At 40.8% G+C, this 27,751-nt stretch overlaps 1 protein-coding gene across 1 annotated transcript; it reads right to left on the bottom strand.

Annotated features, from left to right (window-relative positions):
- Window positions 1-22: 22 nt before the first annotated feature.
- On the bottom strand, window positions 23-27,751 carry LOC110608052 (GABA transporter 1). The gene is made up of 8 exons (XM_043958180.1): window positions 27,616-27,751; window positions 27,396-27,532; window positions 25,276-25,506; window positions 24,785-24,882; window positions 24,489-24,675; window positions 24,169-24,299; window positions 23,758-23,994; window positions 23-504 (listed from the first exon to the last, which is right to left on the bottom strand). The coding sequence occupies exons 2-8, from the start codon at window positions 27,511-27,513 to the stop codon at window positions 124-126; spliced, it is 1,383 nt and encodes a 460-aa protein (XP_043814115.1). The 5' UTR covers window positions 27,514-27,532; window positions 27,616-27,751; the 3' UTR covers window positions 23-123.

The raw sequence follows: 27,751 nt of genomic DNA, 5'->3' as shown, positions 1-27,751 counted from the left end.
AACCTTACATTACTTAAAAAAATTTCATTTCAAATGTGAATATTACTATAAAAACTCATGCTATCTCTAAAAATTTTCTCCCAAACATATTGTGAGATAGATTTTTAATATTAGGATTTAAGTTTACATGTTAGCAAACAAGCTATATGTCTTTGCATCAAGAACAATCTGTCTAACTGAGGCAACGCCCCCAATAGCTACTAAAATTGAAGAGACTGTAGCTATGGATGTGTTGATACAGAAGATAAGGCTTTGTTTGGATGGTTTGAAAGTTACATTGTAGAACAGCATTGGTAAAATGAAATCCAAAGGAATGATTCCAAATGCTCCAAACAGTGCTAAGATGTCTCCAAAGAAAGGCAACATTGCAGCAAGAAAAGTAGCTATAATAACTGATAATGAACGAAAGATCAACCTTGGCACCACATTGCGAATGGAGAATTGATCCATCTTTGTGTTGGCAAACCATTTCTCGAACAATTCATTTGTTGGTTGCAAGTAAATCTATCAAAAAACAAACAATTAATTTTAAATGGCGAAAACAAAAATAGAATATATTATGTTTTTTATAAGGTCCAATCCTAAATTTCACTTATAGGTTTTATTTTACTATCGTATCAGTTGACCGTCTTAATAGTAGTGATAAAAGACTGATTAGACTATGTCAGGAATTTTAACCAATATCGTTTAATTAAGACAATATAAAGGAAATAATAGGTTAAAAACCGAAAAATCTCATTGAAATTCATTAAAAATTGAAAAATGAGTTCTAAATAATTAAGAAAAACTATTTATAATAGAAAAAAATCCTAAAAAATAATTAAAATATAAAATTGACTCTCTAAACAATGGAATTTTTATCTTGAACTTTATGATAGACCTACAGCATTCATTACACTTTTAAAAGTTGTGCGTCTCGAAATTCTCTTTCCGAAAAGTTATTGTGAGCCTCTATCGGACATTGGCAGCAAAAATTAGAACCGGTCTAAATCTGCCGTAAAATTGCTCGGGTCAAATAGACAGATGTTTATGTAGTAACTAATCAAACATTATAAAAAGTACTTTTTCATCTCTCAGTAATACCCGGCTAGACTCCGGTATCGGAATTCCTACCGTCCGGTGGAATCTCGGGTAGGAATCTCAGGTGTCGGAAACCTCTAGAAGGGTAGTTTCGATCGCCGAAAGTGCCGCCGAACATGCATGAGTTTCGTCTCTGTCTGGGAGTTTCGGCCGCCGAAGGTGCCGCCGAACCTGCCTGACTTTAGGCTCTGGAGGGACTTTCGGCCACCGAACCTGCCGCCGAAAGTGCCCTGTTCAGCCTTCCTTCGCATGTTTTCCATGGATGTTTTGAGGTGTTTTAAGGGGGTTTTTGGGGAGTATTTTTAGAGTTATGTTCTAGTATGTTTGGCCCTTCATTTGAGTCCACCTGTGTAGGTTCGGACCCGAGGAACCGAGGACCCCAGCAGTGAGTCAGCTGCTTCAGTCATTGTCAGAGCTAGCTGAGGTGAGTAGAATAAACTCTTATCTTTTAAATGAAAAATGAAAATTTTAGCATGGATCATGCATCACGAATGCCATGTGATATTTTAGGTTGTTTGCATTAGAATTCACGAATATGTTGCATTGCATATCTTGATGTTGATGTGGATGGATGTTGGATGACCCATTGGTCCTCAGTATGATGAGATATGATATGATATGTAAGACCAGGTGTGGCCTGCACTACGCCCCTGGCACCATGTAAATGAAAGTCCGGGTGTGGCCTGCACTACGCCCCCGGCACAGTTGGACATGTATGCTATGATATATGTAAGAGAAAGATCAGGTGTGGCCTGCACTACGCCCCTGGCACAGTTGGACTATGTAGGGGACCCTTGGTGACAAGTCCATCCTTGATGTGAATTGTTTGTGATATGTTGCATTTCATGAAAGCATGAAAAATATAAATGTTCTATTATTCTGCTCACTGGGCTCTTGTAGCTCACCCCTTTCCCCTTATCCCCCAGGTTTGCAGGTACAGGGTAGACCAGGAGGTCAGCAGGATTAAAGTTTTTTTTTTATGTAATAGTTAGAAGTTGTGGACATGATGAAATTGTAAAGTAATGTCTTATGTAGTCATGATATGTAATAATGATATTGAGGATTAGAGGTTGTGCTTGACCCTATGTGTATGGTTGTCCCTTTTGATACATGATCTATAGAATGCTTTTATGATGTTTATGTTCAACCAGGCTTAATGTATGCATGTTGAGTTACCCCATTGGAGCATTTGATGAGAGCTCCAGTGAGTGGGTTATGTTATGTTATGAGTATGTATACAGGTTGAGCTTAGTTTATGGAAAGAAAAAGTTACAAGTTTTGAGTATGTATGATCATGTATGGGATTTGACAGGTTCACAGGTTATATGTCAGGCTTGCTACGGGTCCCGGCGGCCTTAAGCCGATCTGGATCCTAGCGCCGGTAGCGGTCCGGTTTTTGAGTCGTTACAGAATGGTATCAGAGCCCTAGGTTCATATGGTCGGACCTAGAGTGTCGGTGTAATACCCGGCTAGACTCCGGTATCGGAATTCCTACCGTTCGGTGGAATCTCGGATGTCGGTGACCTCTAGAAGGGTAGAATCATGTTTTATAAAAATATTTTCATGTTTTAATGGTTTTAAGTATGAAATTAAATGAGTTTTTTGCATGAAAAGTCCTTGGAGGAAAACCCAGGTTCGGCCGCCGAAAGTCAAGATCGGCCGCCGAACATGCATGCGTTTTGGAGGCACGTTAGGCCCCCGAAAGCATGAGTGAGGGAAGTCCAGGTTCGGCCGCCGAACATGGCATGCATGCGGAGGCACATTCGGCCCCCGAACGTGGCCTGGCCAGCCACCTATAAAAGGGTCCCTTAGCCGAAAATGGGCGAGCTTTTTCTCCCCATTTCGGCCAAGGTGAGCCTTCCGCCATCCTTCCCCAATCTTGAGTTTTCCCTTCCTTTTTCCATGATTTATACAAGTTTATAACTTTGGTTTTGAAGATCTTTGAGCTTAGAACGAGTTTTGGAGCTTGGAGACCAAAAGTTGGAACTTCTCCCATCTCCAAGTTTAGATCTCCTCAACCCTCGATCTTCAAGAGGTAAGAGCCGATCTTAAGCTCATAGTATGTTTTAAATAAGTTTTATGAAGTTTTATGGGGTAGAAATGTATGTTTGAGTTAGTTGAGCTATGTTAGGTTTTATGTGATTTTTGAACAATGTGGCATGTTTGAGTATGTTTGAAGTGTTGTAGATGGGGTATATGTTTGTTTGAGGCCCCTAGGAGCTTGTATGCATGTGATGGTTGAGATATATGCTTGATTTGAGGTTTTGGGAGGCAAGGGGTTCATGTGAACCAAGTTTCTGCCCTTCTGGCAGAAACCAGGTTCGGCCGCCGAAAGGAGTTTCGGCCGCCGAACCCCCTTTGTGGAGGCAGCATTCGGCTGCCGAAGTTGCCCCCGAAAAGAGACTTTCGTCTCTGTCTGGGACTTTCGGCCGCCGAAGGTGCCGCCGAAAGTGCCCTGTTCAGCCATTCATGCATACCTCTATGTGATATTTTCAGGATGTTTTAGGGGGTTTTTGGGGAGTAGTTTAGAGTTATGTTCTAGCATGTTTGGTCCCTCATTTGAGTCCACCTGTGTAGGTTCGGACCCGAGGAACCGAGGACCCCAGCAGTGAGTTCAGCTGCTTCGGTGTTGTCAGAGTCAGCCAGAGGTGAGTGGAACTAAACTTAATCCTTTAAATTAAATGTTTTGTCATGTTTCATGCATCATGATTATGCAATAGGATGATTGCATTAGTTTCACGAATATGCCGCATTGCATCGATTGTTGTTGATGTGGGTGAATGTTGGATGACCCAATTAGTCCATGACAGGAAGACCAGGACCCCATTCTACGGCCTGGCACGGAAATGAAAGACCAGGACCCCATTCTACGGCCTGGCACGATTGTGGACTCGAAGACCAGGAGCCCAGAGGAGGCCCTGGAATAATGGTAAGTAATGTATGTATGACAGAAAGACCAGGACCCCATGCTACAGCCTGGCACCATGTTAGCTTGGACTAATTGGTGACAAGTTCACCCAACCCTTATGTGAATTGTCTGTGTTATGATGCATTTCATTAAAGCATAGTGTTAAAATATTTTATAGTTCAGCTCACTGGGCTTTTAGCTCACCCCTCTCCCTTTACCCCCAGGCTTGCAGGTACAGTATAGTGCGGGAGTCCGGATAGAGTAAAGAAGTCATGTTTATGTAATAGCTAGCAATGGACATGCTCAAATTGTAATGTAAAAGTACAGTATAGTTATGTAATGAGTTTTATGGATGTTAGTGTGTGCTTGACCATAGAATGTTGTATCCCTTTTTATACATGATCTTGGTTATTTTATGTCATTTATGTAAACCAGCTCAACACAGGTTATGTTACCCTTTGAGGGCACAGATGAGATCCCACAGAGGGATCAATGTTATGTTAATGTTATGCACAGGTTGAGTTTGGTGATGTTTATGGAAAGAAAAGTTTTAAATTTTATGCATGTTGTTGATCATGTATGGGATTATACAGGTTTACAGGTTTTATGTCAGGCTTGCTACGGGTCCCGGCGGCCTTAAGTCGACCCGGATCCTAGTGCCGGTAGCGGTCCGATTTTCGGGTCGTTACAGAATGGTATCAGAGCCCTAGGTTCATATGGTCGGACCTAGAGTGTCGGGCTCATAGAGGTTATAGAAGGTCAAGCACAATAGGAAGATCATGTCCACTAGGATAGGATGTGGAGTCCTGTCTTGCATGATGATGTGAAATGCCATGACTTTATGCATGTGCATTAATGATATGCTATGACATGTGATGTATGTGATGCGGGTTCATGTGTGCCCACATGAACCATACGATGCTAATGCTTGCTTGATGTGTACTGTTTTTCAGAAAACAGGATGAGAGGAACTCGTCGATCAGCAAGATTGACTGGAGTACCACCTGAGGATGAGGGCATGAGCGCCCGTCCTCCAGCATTGCCTAGGGCAATGTCAAGCAGGTCCAACAGGGACAGAGTAGTAAGAGATCCTAGAAGGTCTTTGGATCTGGGTAGAAGCAGATCAGTGATGGGAACAGTTCAGGGAGGAATGTCAGAGGACATGGGGGATGATATGGATGTAGAGCAGAGGGGGGATGGCAGTCTGGGAGTTAGCATGTCAGAAGAGGGAATGGGAGAGTCCCAAGGAGGCACTCAGGCCTCGAGATTTGTTCAGCCACCCCACTACCCACACTTCTCACAAAATCCCGGGTATTCGATGGGAGGTACATCGGATTACCCTAGCTTTACCCCTTATCCCACACACATGCCATACCCACCCTACTACCCACCATACCCACAGTACCCAATGTATCCACCCCCACCCTACTATCCAAATCCATCTAACCCTACCTCAGAAAATGTTGCACCTCCTCCACCATCAGCAGAACCCACAGTTCCAGCAACCCATATACCTAAGCCTAGCTCATCTGGAGGGAGCAAGGTCAAGATGACCGACTACATGAAGCTGGGTGCTCTCCAGTTTGAAACCGGTGATGACCCGTTTGTGTACCTCGAGAGGGTCAAAACAATTACAGATGAGATAGGAGCTGATGACAGCAGAGCCATTCAGATGGCTGGGTTCACACTCAAATGTAAAAAGGCCCGTGAGTGGTTTAAGAACTATGTGAGCCCGAGGTTGGACAGTCTATCATGGGAGGAGTTTGCAAATGAATTTGCAGGATGGGCTTTTCCTGACAGTTCAAGAGAATTGAAGATGATTGAGTTTGAACAGTTAAGGCAGACAGAGGAAATGAGTGTAGATGAGTACACCGACAGATTCTTGGAGCTGTTGCCGTTTGCAGGGCAAACTCTTGACACCGATCAGAAGAAGTCAAGGAGGTATATCATGAAACTTCACTCCAGGTATTCCTCCTTGATTCAGTCCGCTTCCATGCCATAGTGGATATGGCTAGGAGGATGGAGGCTAGTGCTATCATCGAGGGGAAAGTCAAGCAGTCAGTGGCACAGCCTTCTGGTTCTAAGACCCCAGGCTCTTCTTCTCTGAGTGCAGCAGCTTCAGGTAGTAAAAAGTGGGACAGAGGCTCTAGAAAGTCTAAGAAGAACAAGTTCTGGAACAAAGTTAAGTCCAGTCTGGGATTTGGAGGTGGCTCAAGCTCTGGTGTGGATAATGCAGTTTGTGCAAGGTGTGGTAAGCCACACAAGGGAGTATGTCGGTTTGGGACGACAGCCTGTTACAGATGTGGTCAGGAGGGGCATATGTCTCGAGAATGTCCAAGAGCAGCCCCGATGGCACAGTCCCAGCAGACAGCTTCAGGTAGTGTAGCGCAGCCAGCAGCTCCAGCCACGACTCAGGCCAGTGGCAGAGGCAGAGGGAGAGGGTCAGCCTCTTCTTCAGCGGGTTTCAGAGGTGAAGGTCCATCAGCTCCAGCACGGATCTTCACAATGACACAGCAGGAGGCAAATGCATCTAACACCGTGGTGGCAGGTAACTTAGTCATTGGTTGTTCAGATGTGTATGCCTTGATGGACCCTGGTGCATCTCACTCTTTTATTGCGTCGAGAGCCGTTGAGAGGTTGGGATTGATGATCTCTGGGTTAGAGTGTCCTCTCTGGGTCAGTGGACCCAAGTGTGATCCATCAGTGGCAGAGTCAGTCTGCCAGTGTAGTCCTGTGTTTGTTGAGGGAAGATGCTTGTCCGCCGACCTGGTGGTTCTAGATTTGACAGACTTTGACGTCATTCTAGGGATGGACTGGTTATCTACCCATGTTGCTACCTTGGACTGCAGGGACAAGGTAGTCAGATTCAGAGGTCAGGATGGGTCAGAGGTCGTCTTCAGGGGAGACAGGAGGGGTACACCTAGAGGTCTGATATCAGCTCTTCAGGCTCGTAGGTTGCTTAGGAAGGGATGTCAGGGGTATTTGGCTCATGTGAGAGAGCTTAACAGTCAGGTTAGAGAGCCCGCCTCGGTGCCGGTGGTCAAAGAGTTTTTGGATGTGTTCCCAGACGAGCTGCCAGGTTTACCACCTGCTAGGGAGATAGAGTTCGAGATAGAACTGATGCCTGGAACCCGACCGATCTCTATCCCTCCTTACAGGATGGCACCAGCAAAATTGAAAGAGTTGAAGGAGCAGTTACAGGAGCTGGTAGACAAGGGCTTCATCCGACCGAGTACCTCACCCTGGGGTGCTCCAGTTTTGTTTGTGAGAAAGAAGGATGGATCCCTCAGACTTTGTATCGACTACAGGCAGTTGAACAAAGTCACTACCAAGAATAGGTACCCTTTGCCAAGGATCGATGATCTATTCGACCAGCTAGCAGGAGCGAGTTGTTTTTCCAAAATAGATCTGAGGTCCGGGTACCATCAGCTGAGGATAAGAGAGGAAGATGTGCCAAAGACAGCTTTCAGGACCAGATATGGGCATTTTGAGTTCCTTGTAATGCCGTTCGGGTTAACCAATGCCCCTGCAGCATTCATGGATCTCATGAACATAGTGTTTAGCCAGTACCTGGATCACTTTGTGATTGTCTTCATAGATGATATCTTAGTGTATTTCAGGAATGCAGAGGAGCATGCCCATCATCTGACGTTGGTTCTACAGACCTTGAGGGAGCATGGCTTGTATGCGAAGTTCTCCAAGTGTGAGTTCTGGCTGAGGAGCATTGAGTTCTTGGGGCATGTTGTGTCAGAAAATAGAATAGAGGTGGACCCCAAGAAGGTAGAAGCTGTGGCTAACTGGCCTAGACCCACTTCAGTGTCAGAGATCAGAAGTTTCTTGGGTTTGGCAGGTTACTACAGGAAGTTCGTTCAGGACTTCTAAAAAATTGCAGCTCCTCTGACCAGGTTAACCAAGAAGAATCAGAAGTTTGTATGGACCGACCAGTGCGAAGAGAGTTTTGAAGAGCTTAAGAAGAGGTTAACGTCAGCACCAGTGTTAGCTTTGCCAGCTAGCAATGAGGACTTCACAGTGTTCTGTGATGCATCCTGAGTGGGTTTGGGTTGTGTGCTAATGCAGAATGAAAGGGTGATCGCTTATGCTTCTAGGCAGCTAAAGAAGCATGAGTTGAATTACCCCACACATGACTTGGAAATGGCAGCAGTATTCTTTGCACTCAAGATGTGGAGGCACTATCTCTATGGGGTTAAATGTGAGATCTTCACGGATCATAAAAGCCTACAGTACATCCTGAGTCAAAGAAATCTGAACTTGAGACAGAGAAGATGGGTGGAACTGCTGAGTGATTATGATTGCAAGATTCAGTACCATCCGGGTAAGGCGAATGTTGTGGCAGAAGCCCTAAGCCGGAAGTCACTAGGCAGTCTATCCCACATCACGGCTGAGAGGAGACCGGTGGTGAAGGAGTTTTACAAGCTCGTTGATGAAGGTCTTCAGTTGGAGTTGTCTGGTACAGGTGCTTTAGTTGCCCAGATGAGAGTGGCACCCGTGTTTCTGGAGCAGGTGGCTCAGAAATAGCATGAGGACCCAGAGTTAGTGAAGATTGCCAGGACTGCTCAGTTAGGCAAAGATAGCGAGTTCAGATTCGACAACAAGGGGATCCTCCGCTATGGGAGTCGTTTGTGTGTACCAGATGACATAGGGCTAAAAGGAGACATTATGAGAGAGGCTCATAATGCAAGATACAGCGTTCATCCCGGAGCCACCAAGATGTATCAAGATCTGAAGAAAGTTTATTGGTGGCCAGCTATGAAGAGAGAAGTGGCACAGTTTGTGTCAGCCTGCGAAGTGTGTCAGAGGGTGAAGCTGGAACATCAGAAGCCGGCTGGAATGCTTAACCCGCTACCTATTCCAGAGTGGAAATGGGAGAATATAGCTATGGACTTTGTAGTGGGGTTACCGGCGACGTCCAACAGATTGGACTCTATATGGGTGATTGTGGACAGACTCACCAAATCTGCTCACTTCATTCCTGTCAGGAGTGGCTATTCTGTGGACAAGTTGGCACATGTGTATGTTGATGAGATCATCAGGCTGCATGGGGTCCCTGTTTCAATAGTGTCCGATAGAGGACCCCAGTTCACCTCCAGATTTTGGCGGAGTCTGCAGAATGCCATGGGTACCAGGTTGGATTTTAGCACTGCTTTCCATCTGCAGACGGACGGACAATCAGAAAGGACCATCCAGACAATAGAGGATATGCTCAGAATGTGTGTGCTGGACTTTGGCGGTTCTTGGAGGCAGCATCTACCTTTGGTGGAGTTTGCCTACAATAACAGCCATCATGCTAGCATTGGGATGGCTCCATATGAAGCTTTGTGTGGGAGGAAGTGCAGATCACTTGTTTGCTGGGAAGAAGTTGGAGAAAAGGCCTTGGCAGGGCCTGAGCTAATAGAGATTACCAACAGGATGGTACCCATAATCAGAGAAAGGATCAAGACTGCTGCAAGCAGACAGAAGAGTTATGCAGATATCCGCAGAAGGCAAGCAGAGTTTCAGGAGGGAGACCTGGTATTGCTTAAGGTGTCTCCTATGAAAGGAGTGGTTCGCTTTGGGAAGAAAGGTAAACTAGCCCCACGATACATCGGACCCTTTGAAATCTTGCAAAAAATTGGGAATGTGTCGTACAAGCTGGATTTACCTGCTTCAATGGAAAGAATCCATCCGGTTTTCCATGTTTCCATGTTGAGGAAGTTTGTGTCAGATCCGGGCAAGGTTCTTAGTGAGCCTGATGTAGAGATTCAAGAAGATCTCACTTATGTTGAGCAGCCAGTACGGATCATAGACACCCAGATCAGGAAGCTGAGAAACAAGGAAATCCCGATGGTGAAAGTCCTGTGGAACCACCACAATATGGAAGAATGCACCTGGGAGACACAGGAGTCCATGCTCCAGCAATACCCTTATCTTTTCTAAGGTTAGTTCCTTGTGAGTTCATGTGTTTTATGTTGTATGTTTTGCATGTGCTAGTTGAGGAACATTCGGGGATGAATGTTCTTAAGGGGGGGAGAATGTAATATTCGGCTAGACTCCGGTATCGGAATTCCTATCGTCCGGTGGAATCTCGGGTGTCGGAAACCTCTAGAAGGGTAGAACCGTGTTTTTATAAAATGTTTTAAAGTATTTTATGTTTTTAAGTTAGAAGGAAAATGAGTTTTTGCATGAAAATAGCCTTGGAGGAAGACCTAGGTTCGGCCGCTGAATCCCAAGTTCGGCTGCTGAACATGCATGCACTTCGGGAGTGCTTTAGGCCCCCGAAAGCATAAGTGAGGGAAGTCCAGGTTCGGCCGCCGAACATGGCATGCATGCGGAGGCACGTTCGGCTCCCGAATGTGGCCTGGCCAGCCACCTATAAAGGGGTCCCTTAGCCGAAAACGGGCGAGCTTTTCTCCCATTTTCGGCCAAGGTGAGCTCTCTGCCGTCCCTCACCAATCTTGAGTTTCTTCCTTCAAATCTTTCACGATTTTCACTAGTTTTCACTTTGTTTTGAAGATTTCCAAGTATAAAGCAAGTTTTGGAGCTTTGAGGTTCAAGAAACTCAATCTCTCCCATCTCCGAGCTAGGGCCGTTTTTGTAATACCCGGCTAGACTCCGGTATCGAAATTCCTACCGTCCGGTGGAATTTGGGTGTCGGAAACCTCTAGAAGGGTAAGAGCATGTTTTTATGAAATGAATTTATGTTTTTAATGGTTTTAAGTGTGTTTTTAAATAAGTTTTTGCATGAAAAATCTTTTGAGGAAAACCCAGGTTCGGCCGCCGAAACTCACTTTCGGCCGCCGAACATGCATGGACTTTGGGAGGCACGTTAGGCCCCCGAAAGTCTAAGTGAGGGAAGTGCAGGTTCGGCCGCCGAACCTTATGTTCGGCCGCCGAACATTGCATGGATGCGGAGGCACATTCGGCCCCCGAACGTGGCCTGGCCAGCCACTATAAAAGGGTCCCCTTGGTCCGCACGGGCGAGCTTTTTCTCTCCCATTGTCGGCCAAGGTGAGTCTCCACCGTTCCTCCCTCGATCTTGAGAGTTTCCTCTAGATCTTTCATGGTTTTAACAAGTTTATAACTTTGTTTTGAAGATTTGTGAGTTTTGAGCAAGTTTTGAGTGCTTGGAGGTTCAAAGAGCTTAATCTCTCCATCTCCAAGCTAGGATCGCTTTCCTCTCGTTTCTTCAAGAGGTAAGGGTCGATCTTGAACCCTTTTTATGTTTTAAACAAGTTTTAAGTAAGATCTATGGGTAGAAATGCATGTTAGGACATATGTTGAGTTTATGGGTTTTGAGGATGTTTTGAGCAATGTAGCTTGATTGTGTGTGAATGAAGTGTTGTAGATGGGGCATATACATGTTTGAGACCCCTAGGAACCTGTATGTGTGTTTTAGTTGAGAAATATGCATGATCTATGGTTTTGGGAGGCAGGAGGTTCACTTGAACCAAGTTTCTGCCGTTTGGCAGAAACCAGGTTCGGCAGCCGAAGGGAGTTTCGGCCGCCGAACCCCTCTTGTGAAGGCAGCTTTCGGCTGCCGAAGGTGCCCCCGAAAAGAGACTTTCGTCTCTGTCTGGCACTTTCGGCCGCCGAAGGTGCCGCCGAACCTAGCTGAGTTTCGTCTCTGTCCAGGACTTTCGGCCGCCGAAGGTGCCGCCGAAGGTGCCCTGTTCAGCCATTTCATGCATATTTTCTGTGACGTTTTTCATGATGTTTTAGGGGGTTTTTGGGGGATATATTAGAGTTATGTTTATATATGTTTGGTCCCTCATTGGAGTCCACCTGTGTAGGTTCGGACCCGAGGAACCGAGGACCCCAGCAGTGAGTGAGCTGCTTCAGTGTCTGGTCAGAGCTAGCCAGAGGTGAGTGGAAACAAGCTTAATGTTTTAAATCAAGTAATTAAATGTTTTGAGCATGTTTCATGCATCATGATGACATGTAATAGGCTGATTGCATTAGTTCACGAATATGTCGCATTGCATTTTATTTTGTGGTTGTGGGTGAATGCTGTATGATCCAATTAGTCCACGAGACTTTATGTATGTTATGACAGGAAGACCAGGACCCCATGCTACGGCCTGGCACGAGACTTTATGTATGTTATGACAGGAAGACCAGGACCCCATGCTACGGCCTGGCACGAGGCTTTATATATGATATGACAGGAAGACCAGGACCCCATGCTACGGCCTGGCACGAGACTTAATATGTGTTATGACAGGAAGACCAGGACCCCATGCTACGGCCTGGCACGAGACTATGTTGGGACTAATTGGTGACAGGTTCACCCTTGATGTGAATTGTCTGTGATATGATGCATTTCATGAAAGCATGAACTTTAATATAATGTTTTTAGTTTCTGCTCACTGGGCTTTTAGCTCACCCCTCTCCCCTAACCCCAGGTTTGCAGGTACGGGATTGATAGAGAAGAAAAGAAGAGAAAAGTCATATGTATGTAATAGCTAGAGTATGTGGACATGACAAATGATAAGAATGTAATTATGTTGTTGAGGATAGAGTTGTGCTTGACCATAGTATATGTTAATCCCTTGGTATGTACATGATCTTGTGTTTTGATATTGATGTAAACCAACTCACCATATGATGTATAGCCCTTGAGGCTTTGATGAGATCCCACAGAGGGATTAATGTTTATGTATATGATGAATACAGTGCATGCACAGGTTGAGTTTGGTGTATGAAGAAAAAGAAAAGTTTTTAATTCTTATGTATGTTTGTTGATCATGTATGGGATTAAACAGGTAAACAGGATGTATGTAGGCTTGCTACGGGTTCCGGCGGCCTTAAGCCGACCTGAATCCTAGCGCCGGTAGCGGTCCGGATTTCCGGGGCGTTACAGAGTGGTATCAGAGCCCTAGGTTCATATGGTCGGACCTAGAGTGTCGGGCTCATAGATGTTATAGCAGGTCAAGCACAATAGGAAAAGTCATGTCCACTAGGATAGGATGTAGAGTCCTGTCTTGCTGTAATGATGTGATATGCCATGATAAAATGCATGTGCATAAATGATGTGATATGCCATGATAAAATGCATGTGCATAAATGATGTGATATGTATGTGATGAGGGTTCATGTGTGCCCACATGAATCATATGATGCTAATGGTTGCTATGCTATGTGCTGTTTTCAGAAAACAGGATGAGAGGAACCCGTCGATCTGCGCGATTGACTGGAATGCCACCTGAGGATGAGGGCATGAGTGCCCGTCCTCCAGCATTGCCTAGGGCAATGTCTAGCAGGTCCAACAGGGACAGAGTAGCAAGAGACCCTAGAAGGTCTCTGGATCTGGGTAGAAGCAGATCAGTCAGAGGAACAGTTCAGGGAGGAGCGTCAGAGGATATGGGGGATGATATGGACGTAGAACAGAGGAGGGATGGCAGTTTGGGAGTCAGTATGTCAGAAGAAGGGATGGGAGAATCCCAAGGAGGCACTCAGGCCTCGGGATTTGTACAGCCACCTCACTACCCACCTTTCTCACAACATCCCGGGTATTCGATGGGAGGTACATCGGATTACCCTAGTTTTAACCCTTATTCCACACAGATGCCATACCCACCATACTACCCACCATATCCACAGTACCCAATGTACCCACCTCCACCATACTATCCAAATCCAGCAAACCCTACCCCTGGGGATGCTGTACCTCCTCCACCACCAGCACCTACATGCCCAGATACCCAGATACCTCAGCCTAGCTCATCTGGGGGAAGTAAGGCTAAAATGACAGATTACATGAAGTTGGGTGCTCCCCAGTTTGAGTCAGGTGATGACCCGTTTGTATATTTGGAGAAGGTCAAGATGATCACAGAGGAGATCGGAGCTGATGATAGTAGAGCCATTCAGATGGCTGGTTTCACCTTGAAATGCAAAAAGGCCCGTGAGTGGTTCAAAAACTATGTGAAGCCGAGGGTGGATAGCCTATCGTGGGAGGAGTTCGCTAATGAATTTGCAGGATGGGCTTTCCCTGATAGTTCAAGGGAATTGAAGATGATAGAATTCGAGCAGTTGAGGCAAACTGATGAGATGAGTGTAGACGAATATACTGACAGGTTTATGGAGTTGCTGCCTTTTTCTGGGCAAGACCTTAGCACAGACCAGAAGAAGTCGAGGAGGTATATCATGAAGCTCCATCCCAGGTATTCCTCCTTGGTACAGTCAGCAGATAGAGAGAGTTTTCACGCCATAGTAGACATGGCTAGGAGAATGGAGGCTAGTGCCATCGTTCAGGGGACAGTCAAACAGACAGTGGCACAAGCTTCTGGTTCTAAAACTCCGGGTGGGGGAAGGTTAGATCCCTCTACCTTGAGTGCAGCAGCTTCAGGCAGTAAGAGATGGGGTAAGCCCAAGGGTAAGAAGAATAAGTTCTGGAACAAGGTCAAGTCTAGTCTGGGATTTGGCAGTAGTTCTAGTTCTGGGGCAGATAATGCAGCTTGCGCGAAGTGTGGTAGGCCACACAGGGGTTTATGCCGGTATGGGACAACGACCTGCTACAGATGTGGGCAAGAGGGGCATATGTCATGGCAATGTCCTAAAGCAGTTCCTACGGCACAGACACAGCAGACAGCTTCAGGAAGTGTGGCACAGCCAGTAGCTCCAGCTGCTACACAGGCCAGTGGCAGAGGCAGAGGGAGAGGGTCAGCTTCTTCCTCAGCAGGATTCAGAGGTGAAGGTCCATCAGCTCCAGCCAGGATCTTCACCATGACGCAGCAGGAGGCTAACACATCCAACACCGTGGTGTCAGGTAATCTCATCATTGGGTGTTCTGATGTGTATGCATTAATGGACCCGGGTGCATCTCACTCTTTTATTGCACCGAGAGCCGTTCAGAGGTTAGGATTGATGGTCTCTGGGTTAGAGTGTCCCCTATGGGTCAGTGGACCCAAGTGTGACCCGTCAGTGGCAGAGGCAGTCTGCCAATGTAGTCCAGTTTTCATAGAGGGAAGATGCCTTTCCGCCGACCTTGTGGTTCTAGATTTGACAGACTTTGACGTCATTCTAGGGATGGATTGGCTATCTACCCATGGTGCTACCTTGGACTGCAGGGACAAGGTAGTTAAGTTCAGATGTCAGGATGGGTCAGAGGTCGTCTTCAGAGGAGACAAGAGGGGTACACCTAGAGGACTGATATCAGCTCTTCAGGCTCGTAGGTTGCTTAGGAGGGGATGTCAGGGGTTTTTGGCTCATGTGAGGGAGCTGGACAGTCAGGTTAGAGAGCCCGCCTCAGTGCCAGTGGTCAATGAGTTTTTAGATGTTTTCCCAGACGAGCTTCCAGGACTACCACCTGCAAGGGAGATAGAGTTTGAAATAGAGCTGATGCCTGGAACTAGGCCTATCTCTATCCCTCCCTACAGGATGGCCCCAGCTGAGATGAAAGAGTTGAAGGAACAGTTGCAAGAACTGGTGGACAAGGGTTTCATCCGACCGAGTACCTCACCTTGGGGTGCTCCAGTACTCTTTGTGAAGAAAAAGGATGGATCCCTCAGGCTTTGTATCGACTACAGGCAGTTGAACAAAGTCACCATCAAGAATAAGTACCCATTGCCAAGGATCGACGATCTATTCGACCAGCTAGCAGGAGCGGGTTGTTTCTCCAAAATAGATCTGAGATCCGGGTACCATCAGTTGAGAATCAGAGAGGAGGACGTGCCAAAGACGGCCTTCAGGACCAGATATGGGCACTATGAGTTCCTTGTAATGCCGTTTGGGTTAACCAACGCCCCTGCAGCATTCATGGACCTCATGAACAGAATATTCAGACCATACCTGGATCACTTCGTTATTGTCTTCATAGATGATATCTTAGTGTATTCCAGGAATGCAGAGGAGCATGCCCATCATCTGAGGATTGTATTACAGACCTTGAGGGAACATGGCTTGTATGCTAAGTTCTCCAAGTGTGAGTTCTGGTTGAGGAGCATCTCGTTCTTGGGGCACATTGTGTCGGAAAATGGAATAGAGGTAGACCCCAAGAAGGTAGAGGCTGTGACTAACTGGCCCAGACCCACCACAGTGACAGAGATCAGAAGTTTCTTGGGTTTGGCTGGTTATTACAGGAGGTTCGTACAGGACTTCTCCAAAATTGCAGCTCCTTTAACCAGATTGACCAGAAAAAATCAGAGGTTCGATTGGACCGATCAGTGTGAGGAAAGCTTCGAAGAGCTCAAGAAGAGGTTGACTTCAGCACCAGTGTTAGCTCTGCCAACCAGCAATGAGGACTTCACAGTGTTCTGTGATGCATCCAGAGTAGGCTTGGGTTGTGTGTTGATGCAGAATGGTAGGGTGATCGCTTATGCTTCTAGACAGCTAAAGAGGCATGAGATGAATTACCCCACACACGATCTGGAGATGGCAGCGGTTATCTTTGCCCTCAAGATGTGGAGGCATTACCTCTATGGGGTAAAATGTGAGATCTTCACAGATCATAAGAGCCTGCAGCACATCTTGAGTCAGAGAGATTTGAACTTGAGGCAGAGGAGATGGGTGGAACTGCTCAGTGACTATGATTGTAAGATACAGTACCATCCGGGTAAGGCTAATGTAGTAGCTGATGCCTTAAGCCGGAAATCACTTGGCAGTCTATCCCACATCACGGCAGAGAGGAGACCGGTGGTGAAGGAATTTTATAAGCTCATTGAGGAGGGTCTACTGATGGAGTTGTCTGGTACAGGTGCTTTGATTGCACAGATGAAAGTAACACCCGTGTTTCTAGAGCAGGTGGCTCAGAAACAGCATGAGGACCCAGAGTTAGTGAAGATTGCCAGGACTGTTCAGTCAGGCAAAGATAGTGAGTTCAGATTCGACAGTAAGGGGATCCTCCGCTATGGGAATAGACTATGTGTACCAGATGACATCGGGCTTAAAGGAGACATTATGAGAGAGGCTCATAATGCAAGATACAGCATTCACCCTGGAGCCACCAAGATGTATCAAGATCTGAAGAGGGTGTATTGGTGGCCAGCTATGAAGAGGGAAGTGGCACAGTTCGTGTCAGCCTGCGAAATATGTCAGAGGGTGAAGCTGGAACATCAGAAGCCGGCTGGAATGCTTAACCCACTGCCGATTCCAGAGTGGAAATGGGAGAATATCGCTATGGATTTTGTAGTGGGGTTACCGGCAACGTCCAACAGACTAGACTCCATATGGGTGATTGTGGACAGACTCACCAAATCTGCTCACTTCATTCCAGTTAGGAGCAACTACTCTGTGGATAAGTTAGCGCAGGTTTATGTGGATGAAGTTGTCAGGTTACATGGGGTCCCGGTATCTATAGTGTCAGACAGAGGGCCCCAGTTCACCTCCAGGTTTTGGCGGAGTCTGCAGAGTGCTATGGGTACCAGGTTAGATTTCAGTACTGCCTTCCACCCTCAGACTGATGGACAGTCAGAGAGGACCATCCAGGCCGTAGAAGATATGCTCAGAATGTGTGTGCTAGATTTTGGCGGTTCTTGGAAGCAACATCTACCTTTGGTGGAGTTTGCCTACAATAACAGCTATCATGCTAGCATAGGGATGGCTCCATATGAAGCTTTATATGGGAGGAAGTGCAGGTCACCTGTTTGCTGGGAAGAGGTTGGAGAGAGGTCCTTAGCAGGGCCTGAACTTGTAGAGATCACCAGCAGGGTGGTGCCCATTATCCGAGAGAGAATAAAGACTGCCACCAGCAGGCAGAAAAGTTATGCAGACATCCGCAGGAAACAGGTAGAGTTTCAGGAGGGGGATCTAGTATTGCTCAAGGTGTCTCCGATGAAAGGGGTGGTTCGGTTTGGTAAGAAGGGTAAGCTAGCTCCGCGGTACATTGGACCCTTTGAAGTCCTGCAAAGGATTGGGAATGTATCGTACAAGCTGGACTTGCCTGCATCTATGGAGAGAATCCATCCGGTTTTCCATGTTTCCATGTTGAGGAAGTTCGTGTCAGATCCGGGCAAGGTTCTTAGCGAGCCTGATGTGGAGATCCAAGAGGATCTCACTTATGTAGAGCAGCCAGTACGGATTCTAGACACTCAGATCAGAAAGTTGAGGAACAAGGAAATCCCAATGGTGAAAGTCCTTTGGAACCACCACAATATGGAAGAATGTACTTGGGAGACCCGGGAGTCCATGCTCCAGCAGTACCCCCACCTCTTCTAAGGTTAGTTGAGATGTGTTCCATGTGCTATATGTGTGTATGTTATGTTTGTTTCGCTATGCATGTATTAGTTGAGGAACATTCGGGGACGAATGTTCTTAAGGGGGGGAGAATGTAATACCCGGCTAGACTCCGGTATCGAAATTCCTACCGTCCGGTGGAATTTGGGTGTCGGAAACCTCTAGAAGGGTAAGAGCATGTTTTTATGAAATGAATTTATGTTTTTAATGGTTTTAAGTGTGTTTTTAAATAAGTTTTTGCATGAAAAATCTTTTGAGGAAAACCCAGGTTCGGCCGCCGAAACTCACTTTCGGCCGCCGAACATGCATGGACTTTGGGAGGCACGTTAGGCCCCCGAAAGTCTAAGTGAGGGAAGTGCAGGTTCGGCCGCCGAACCTTATGTTCGGCCGCCGAACATTGCATGGATGCGGAGGCACATTCGGCCCCCGAACGTGGCCTGGCCAGCCACTATAAAAGGGTCCCCTTGGTCCGCACGGGCGAGCTTTTTCTCTCCCATTGTCGGCCAAGGTGAGTCTCCACCGTTCCTCCCTCGATCTTGAGAGTTTCCTCTAGATCTTTCATGGTTTTAACAAGTTTATAACTTTGTTTTGAAGATTTGTGAGTTTTGAGCAAGTTTTGAGTGCTTGGAGGTTCAAAGAGCTTAATCTCTCCATCTCCAAGCTAGGATCGCTTTCCTCTCGTTTCTTCAAGAGGTAAGGGTCGATCTTGAACCCTTTTTATGTTTTAAACAAGTTTTAAGTAAGATCTATGGGTAGAAATGCATGTTAGGACATATGTTGAGTTTATGGGTTTTGAGGATGTTTTGAGCAATGTAGCTTGATTGTGTGTGAATGAAGTGTTGTAGATGGGGCATATACATGTTTGAGACCCCTAGGAACCTGTATGTGTGTTTTAGTTGAGAAATATGCATGATCTATGGTTTTGGGAGGCAGGAGGTTCACTTGAACCAAGTTTCTGCCGTTTGGCAGAAACCAGGTTCGGCAGCCGAAGGGAGTTTCGGCCGCCGAACCCCTCTTGTGAAGGCAGCTTTCGGCTGCCGAAGGTGCCCCCGAAAAGAGACTTTCGTCTCTGTCTGGCACTTTCGGCCGCCGAAGGTGCCGCCGAACCTAGCTGAGTTTCGTCTCTGTCCAGGACTTTCGGCCGCCGAAGGTGCCGCCGAAGGTGCCCTGTTCAGCCATTTCATGCATATTTTCTGTGACGTTTTTCATGATGTTTTAGGGGGTTTTTGGGGGATATATTAGAGTTATGTTTATATATGTTTGGTCCCTCATTGGAGTCCACCTGTGTAGGTTCGGACCCGAGGAACCGAGGACCCCAGCAGTGAGTGAGCTGCTTCAGTGTCTGGTCAGAGCTAGCCAGAGGTGAGTGGAAACAAGCTTAATGTTTTAAATCAAGTAATTAAATGTTTTGAGCATGTTTCATGCATCATGATGACATGTAATAGGCTGATTGCATTAGTTCACGAATATGTCGCATTGCATTTTATTTTGTGGTTGTGGGTGAATGCTGTATGATCCAATTAGTCCACGAGACTTTATGTATGTTATGACAGGAAGACCAGGACCCCATGCTACGGCCTGGCACGAGACTTTATGTATGTTATGACAGGAAGACCAGGACCCCATGCTACGGCCTGGCACGAGGCTTTATATATGATATGACAGGAAGACCAGGACCCCATGCTACGGCCTGGCACGAGACTTAATATGTGTTATGACAGGAAGACCAGGACCCCATGCTACGGCCTGGCACGAGACTATGTTGGGACTAATTGGTGACAGGTTCACCCTTGATGTGAATTGTCTGTGATATGATGCATTTCATGAAAGCATGAACTTTAATATAATGTTTTTAGTTTCTGCTCACTGGGCTTTTAGCTCACCCCTCTCCCCTAACCCCAGGTTTGCAGGTACGGGATTGATAGAGAAGAAAAGAAGAGAAAAGTCATATGTATGTAATAGCTAGAGTATGTGGACATGACAAATGATAAGAATGTAATTATGTTGTTGAGGATAGAGTTGTGCTTGACCATAGTATATGTTAATCCCTTGGTATGTACATGATCTTGTGTTTTGATATTGATGTAAACCAACTCACCATATGATGTATAGCCCTTGAGGCTTTGATGAGATCCCACAGAGGGATTAATGTTTATGTATATGATGAATACAGTGCATGCACAGGTTGAGTTTGGTGTATGAAGAAAAAGAAAAGTTTTTAATTCTTATGTATGTTTGTTGATCATGTATGGGATTAAACAGGTAAACAGGATGTATGTAGGCTTGCTACGGGTTCCGGCGGCCTTAAGCCGACCTGAATCCTAGCGCCGGTAGCGGTCCGGATTTCCGGGGCGTTACAGAGTGGTATCAGAGCCCTAGGTTCATATGGTCGGACCTAGAGTGTCGGGCTCATAGATGTTATAGCAGGTCAAGCACAATAGGAAAAGTCATGTCCACTAGGATAGGATGTAGAGTCCTGTCTTGCTGTAATGATGTGATATGCCATGATAAAATGCATGTGCATAAATGATGTGATATGCCATGATAAAATGCATGTGCATAAATGATGTGATATGTATGTGATGAGGGTTCAGGTGTGGCTTGCACTACGCCCCTGGCACCATGTAAGTGAAAGTCCGGGTGTGGCCTGCACTACGCCCCGGCACAGTTGGACATGTATGCTATGATATATGTAAGAGAAAGACCAGGTGTGGCCTGCACTACGCCCCTGGCACAGTTGGACTATGCAGGGGACCCTTGGTGACAAGTCCATCCTTGATATGAATTGTTTGTGATATGTTGCATTTCATGAAAGCATGAAAAATATAAATGTTCTATTATTCTGCTCACTGGGCTCTTGTAGCTCACCCCTTTCCCCTTATCCCCCAGGTTTGCAGGTACAGGGTAGACCAGGAGGTCAGCAGGATTAAAGTTTTTTTTATGTAATAGTTAGAAGTTGTGGACATGATGAAATTGTAATGTAATGTCTTATGTAGTCATGATATGTAATAATGATATTGAGGATTAGAGGTTGTGCTTGACCCTATGTGTATGGTTGTCCCTTTTGATACATGATCTATAGAATGCTTTTATGATGTTTATGTTCAACCAGGCTTAATGTATGTATGTTGAGTTACCCTATTGGAACATTTGATGAGAGCTCTAATGAGTGGGTTATGTTATGTTATGAGTATGTATACAGGTTGAGCTTGGTTTATGGAAAGAAAAAGTTACAGGTTTTGAGTATGTATGATCATGTATGGGATTTGACAGGTTCACAGGTTATATGTCAGGCTTGCTACGGGTCCCGGCGGCCTTAAGCCAATCTGGATTTTAGCGCCGGTAGCGGTCCGGTTTTCGGGTCGTTACACTCTCGACCATTAAATATTAGTATTTTAATTTGGTAAAGTATATATTTTTTTAAAGCATATTTGATAAAATATTAAACATTACTTTCAAAATTGTTGTGGGACAGAACTATATATTGAATTAAAAATTCAATTTAGCACATTTTAAAATTATTATAGTTCAAAAATAAAGAAAATAAAAAAAAAATTAAATTTTTTAATTTTTTGGTTAAATTAAGAAATGAAAACATTTAGTATAAAATTCAAGAAATTGAGTGACATTTTTTTATCAAAAACAAAAAGGAAGTGATAGACAAAGAAACATTTTGTTTTGCCTTTTTAGCTAAGTTTAAATTGAAACTTTTAGACAAATTTAGGTAAAAGTTGAAAGTATACTAAATAGAACATCCCAATAAGAATAGGGTGAAATTAAACATTTAACCTTTCTAGCAACTTTAACGCAAGATTTAACCATTAATATATTGATTTAACCTAATTTTCATCCATCGCTTAATTTAAACTGAAAAATTAAGTTCAATATTCAGTTAAAACTGAAAAATTTATTAAACTGAATTAATTTAAAAATTGAATTCAAATTTTTATTTATTTTGATTTGTTTCGATTTTTAATTTAAAAAATTTTAATTATTTTAGTTCGATTCGATTTTAATTAGAAAAAATTAAAAAACTGAATCGAACTTATTAGTGATAATAGTATATTATTTTTAATAATATAAAAATATTAGATATAATTAAAATTAAAATATTTTAATTAAATTTTAAAATGTTAAAGAACGTCTAAAAAAATAAAAAGTTTATTAAAAATTTAAAATGATCAAATCAAATTAAATTAAATCAAATAAATTTAATTCATTTTTTATAAATATTAAAATTTTAATTTTCGATTTATTCAGTTTGATTTAATTTTAATCGAAAATACCGAATACTTAACCTACTATCACCCACTGAAATTTTAATATTTAAATAAAAGAAATTGAAATAAGCTTCTTTTTTTTTTAAATATAGTACTACTTTTAGTTCTTAAATTCTTTAAAAATTAAAACGTTGATCTTTTTAATGATCTAATTAAATGAAATTTAATAAATTAGTATTATATTTTTAATAAAATCTAATTCTAGTTAAATAAGAATTAATTTTGTATAACTATATGAAATTTAAACTTATTAAATATATATGTATTTTAATTTTTTAAATGTAAATATTACGTCAGTAAATAGTTCTAAATATAAATTTTACATTAACCCCTAATTGTAATATTGCATCCAATAGATTATACTAAAATTGCAAACAGATTATATTAAAATTACTGATATTTATTGTTAAAAAAATTATTATCTTTCGTAAATAAATAAAGCCTTAATAAGAAAATAAGTGGATTAGAATTTATAAAAGTACATATTATTATATGTAAATTTCTGAATATATAAAAGATTTTTTAAAAATTATCGAAAAATGTTGATATAATAAGTAAATAATTATATAATATATTTTTAAAAATATATAATAAAATTATATGTATCTTCACTTATTTTTGCTTTAAATATATAATTCAGTTCGTGTTATAATATTTTATGATATAATTTTTACATTATCACTTTTTAATAATATTTAAAATTTACTATTAATTATTAATAATATAATATTATAAAATTTTATTTTGATATAAATTAAATTATAAAATTTGAAATTAGCGTATTTTTAATAAAAAAATAAATGCCATAGAATCTACTCCACTAATTGAGGGGAAAAAATAATACAAGACGACTTCATATGCTGTGATGTCCAACGCAATAGAATCCCCTCCGCCTCATTTATTTGTAAAATAATAATTTATATTTAAAACAATATTTTTTATAAAAAATATATTTTTACAAAATAAAATTTATAAAAAAAATTTATATAAAAATCTTAATAAAAATTTTAAAATTAAAAAATAATTTATTTAAAAAAAACAAATTATTTTTCTTAAAATTATTTAATTTTTTTAAGCGGAAAAGACTTTTTTTTATTAAAATAATTTATATTAAGATTTTTTTATATAAATTTATTGATATATTTTATTTTTTAAATTAAAATTAAATATTAAAAATAAATTATTTTATTATAAAATATTTTTTATAAAAAATATTTTTTAAATATAAATTATTTTTTTTAAATAAACGGAATTTTAAAAGAAAATTACAAATTTTGTCTAAGTCAATTGAAGAATGAAGTAGGAAGAAGAGAAAAGACTTACCACATTTATAGCAATGAGTTGCAAGAGAGTGAAAATATTGGTTATCAAGAAAAACCAAGAAGGCAACAATGGGTTGCCATCATCACCAGCAAAATTGGTGAGAATTATCCCCTTAGCCTCATTCCCAAAAGCCCAATAACCAGAGATTGCAACACTGAAAAATGTGGTCACTATCACTGAATAACATATGCATAATCCCTTCAACATTTTCCCCTTCACAGGAGTTGCTAATGTTGCCTGCAAAACAACAAAATATATACCATTCAGTTGGTTTGGATACCTACAAAACTCTAATCCTGCAAACCCTAATTTGGTAAGCTTCAAATTATCAGTGATTATTGAGTTTACCAACAGAATCAACCTTCATAGGCTTTCCAACAATTTTTTTAAAGAAAATAAATAAACAAGAACCTGTATTTCAGGGATAATTCCACATCCATATGTTGTAGAGATGATTGAAATAGCATTAAAAGCACCAAGAGCTCTATTTCCTTGAGATCCATTTATGGAGTAATCCTTATCAGGTGCATTTTCAGAATTTCCTGCAAGAAAATTATAAATATATACGTATCAATTAATCTCTAATAGGTAAGATGGGATGACACATGTTCCTTCTCTTTTAATTAGAGAATTCAAGTTCGAGCTTTAAAGTGTCTGGATCTGTCCAGCGGAAATCCAAATTAATCAAACCAATAAATTTGAAAGAACAGATGATTTAGATAAACCCCTACCTATATGTATGGAACCAGCAGTGACAAGAGCACTATAAGCAAGGCAGAGGATCAAAGAGACAAGATTAATATGCCTTAGTGAGTGAAAGGATGGCATTTGAGCCAAAACTAATGTTGCTGCTCCAAAAATAGTTATAAACTGATACAGCTTCATTTCTCCATTAGGGTTGTACACAATATAAATGAACTGAAAATTAAGTATAATCAATTAGTAACAGTGGGTTTTAATTAAATTTAAACAAAAAAAAAAAAATCTGAGACAAGAAAGAGAAATGATGAGATAAATAGTGAAGAACCTTAAGGCTTTGTCCTCCAAGAAGAGTGGAGGCAATGACAGCACCATAGCATATTGCAAATTGTAGTGGACCCACAAAATACTTGCCCCATCCTTGTCCTGCCATGCATATTCCACATTTCAAGCAGATTTTTTACTAATGTTTCTATGGATTAATGTTGAATTTCTATTCAGCCCATCTTTAACTTTTTATATAAATTAGTTCAAAAGCTTCAATTTTACAAAGATAAAAAAAAAAAAAGCGCTTCTTGATTTGTAGCTAAATCATAAAACAAAGAAATTTAACTTTTTGAAAATGGGAGAAAGAAGTAAGATTCTCACTAATTCATTTTGTAAATAAAGAGTTCAGGAAGATTTTAATTTTTTTCAAAAACAAAAAATTTTCAAATTAAAAAAATTAAATTTTTTAATTTTTAATAAAAAAATTATTAAAAAATTCGATTGAATTAAATAATTATAAATTTTTCATTGGAGGGAATATATAATAAGAACCTAGAATGTCAGCGGCCATGTCTCGGAATCGAAGCTGACGGTTGCCGAGTTGTGCATGATGCTCCAGAACCACAGACAAGAGATTGTAGGAATAAAAAGTCACCAAAGCTGCAAGAGTTATGCATAGAATTCCAGGGCCCCATCCTAACAAGCTCAGTGCAAAGGGAAGACTAAATATCACAGGACCAACTATTGATGTTGTCAAATGATATCCACAGTGTAGCCATGATCCTACATTCAATTTCATACCCACTTTAAAATGAATGTTTCAGGAGTTTCAGTTTGCCCATTTTTATTTTAAAGTAGTCTAGAGTTTCAATTTTTACTCAATTTAACTCGAAAATAAAGAAAAATTAAGACATTAATATTTTTTATTTTTTATTTAAATAAAAAGAGAAATTACTATAACTATTATTGTGATATAAAAAATTCATTAATTGATTGGATAAATTATATTTTAATTCTTGAATTTTGGCGTAATTAATAGATTAGTTCATATATTTTTAAAATCGAATACTTAAATCTCTCTATAATCAATCCATTGAAATTGGAGATCCTTCCATCTATAATTCGGTTAGTCAACCGGTTAAAAAGAGAATAAATATTTTAAATATCTAAAATACCCTCGTAAACACTTAAATCATTATCAATGTAGGTAAAATATTTTATATTGCATGAACTACACTTTAGTCTCTGAATTTTGGTATAATTAACGGATCAATTTTTTATATTTTTAAAATTAAACTCTTAAATCTGTCTATATTCGATAAGTCTAAAATTACAATGTTTTCTATTCATTACAGACATTAATTCAAAATTAATGGGCGATCAAACTTATATTTCTCGTAAAAGTTTACAACTTACTTAAAATTATTTGATACCACTTAAAAATTATCAAAATTGTAAATATTTTCTGAAAATTTTAAAATTATTAAGTACTTAAGTAGTTTAATGAATGAAAATCGAAAGATAAAAAGTGTTAAAAATTAATTGAATGAGATAAAAGGAACAAAAGTTAATGGAAACTTAATGTTCTTTTAAATGAAAATAAAGACTAATTATAGATGAGGGAAAATGAATGAAATTCTAACTCCTTAACATTTTAAATTTAAAAGGAGATAATAAAAACATTTTCTTGATTTTAATTTCAAGAAATGGGATGATTGGAGTTTAGATAGACTAATTATAGGGATTTAAGTGTTCGATTTTAAAAATACAGAGATTAATTCATTAATTATATTAAAATTCAAGGATTACAGTGTAGTTTAATAATTTAAAAAGGGTAATAAATATATTTTCATATTTTTAATGGCAAAAATAGATTAAAAAATCTCTGATTTAGACAGATTGATTATAAAAAAATTTAAGTATTCAGTTTTAAAAATATATGAATTAATATGTTAATTATTCTAAAATTTAGAGATTAAAATATAATTTATCTTAATTATTTATCAATTTTAAAAAAAAAATATCAAAATATCTTTGAAATTTTAAAAAACTACCAATTAGTCATTTTATTAATTTTACCTATTGAAGAAAAATTTAAAACAATCACAATAGGAGGATCAATATACACATATTTTGAAATTTGAGATATTTTTAAAATTAAAGGACCAACAATTAGTAATGAATTTTTTAATATTATAAATATTAAATAGTAAATATTTAATCATTAAAATTAATAAAAACTAATTAATAGATATTTTAATATTAAAGAAATATTATAATATATTTTTTAAATTCGAGTCATTAATTGACTAGTCTTATTTACCATAAGAATGAAATAGTAATATTTTTTAAACTATAAAGAAATTTTAGCTAAAAATGACTATATTTGGACAAAATTGAGACGTTTGAGTTGATTTAGACAAAATTACTAAAGATGAATTAAATCGAACTCCAAAATAAACAAAAAAGAAAAAGCTGAAATTGAACATTCAGCTTTTTCTCCGACAGATATTTGAAATGAAAATCTAAATCTAACAGCCAAACTTCCTCGCTATTTCAAATAAAAAAAAAAAATTTAAAGAAATTCATCTGGATTGATTTCTTTTTGGCTAATACTCATATTTAAACTTGAGATAGAGCATAAAAGGAGGGCAAGAGAGTAGTGATAATACCTTTTGATTTGAGAACAAACAGTGCACCAGCATCAAGCTTCGCTGGATCAGAATCAACTAAGCCAGTTTCTTTATCTGATAGAGATATGTTGATAGAATTTGGAGCCACAGTTTCCATCTGTCTCTGCAGATTCTACCTGTGAAACAATATCATGGATAAGACGAGCAATTAAAGTCAATCGTTGGATTTCTGCGTAATACAAATTAAACTATTTATAACTTTTTTGAAGATTTTCAACTAGACAGTGCAGTATCACAAGTTGCAAGAAAAATCCATTCCTTGAGAAGATATTTGATCGGAGATCTTAGATACAACTCAAATTGTTCCACTATTTAAAAAAAAAAAAATTAAAATT

This window comes from Manihot esculenta, chromosome 7 (genome assembly GCF_001659605.2).
Source record: "Manihot esculenta cultivar AM560-2 chromosome 7, M.esculenta_v8, whole genome shotgun sequence".
NCBI lineage: Eukaryota > Viridiplantae > Streptophyta > Magnoliopsida > Malpighiales > Euphorbiaceae > Manihot > Manihot esculenta.
The sequence above is the reverse complement of the archived record's forward strand: the minus strand, read 5'-3'. Positions and strand labels throughout refer to the sequence as shown.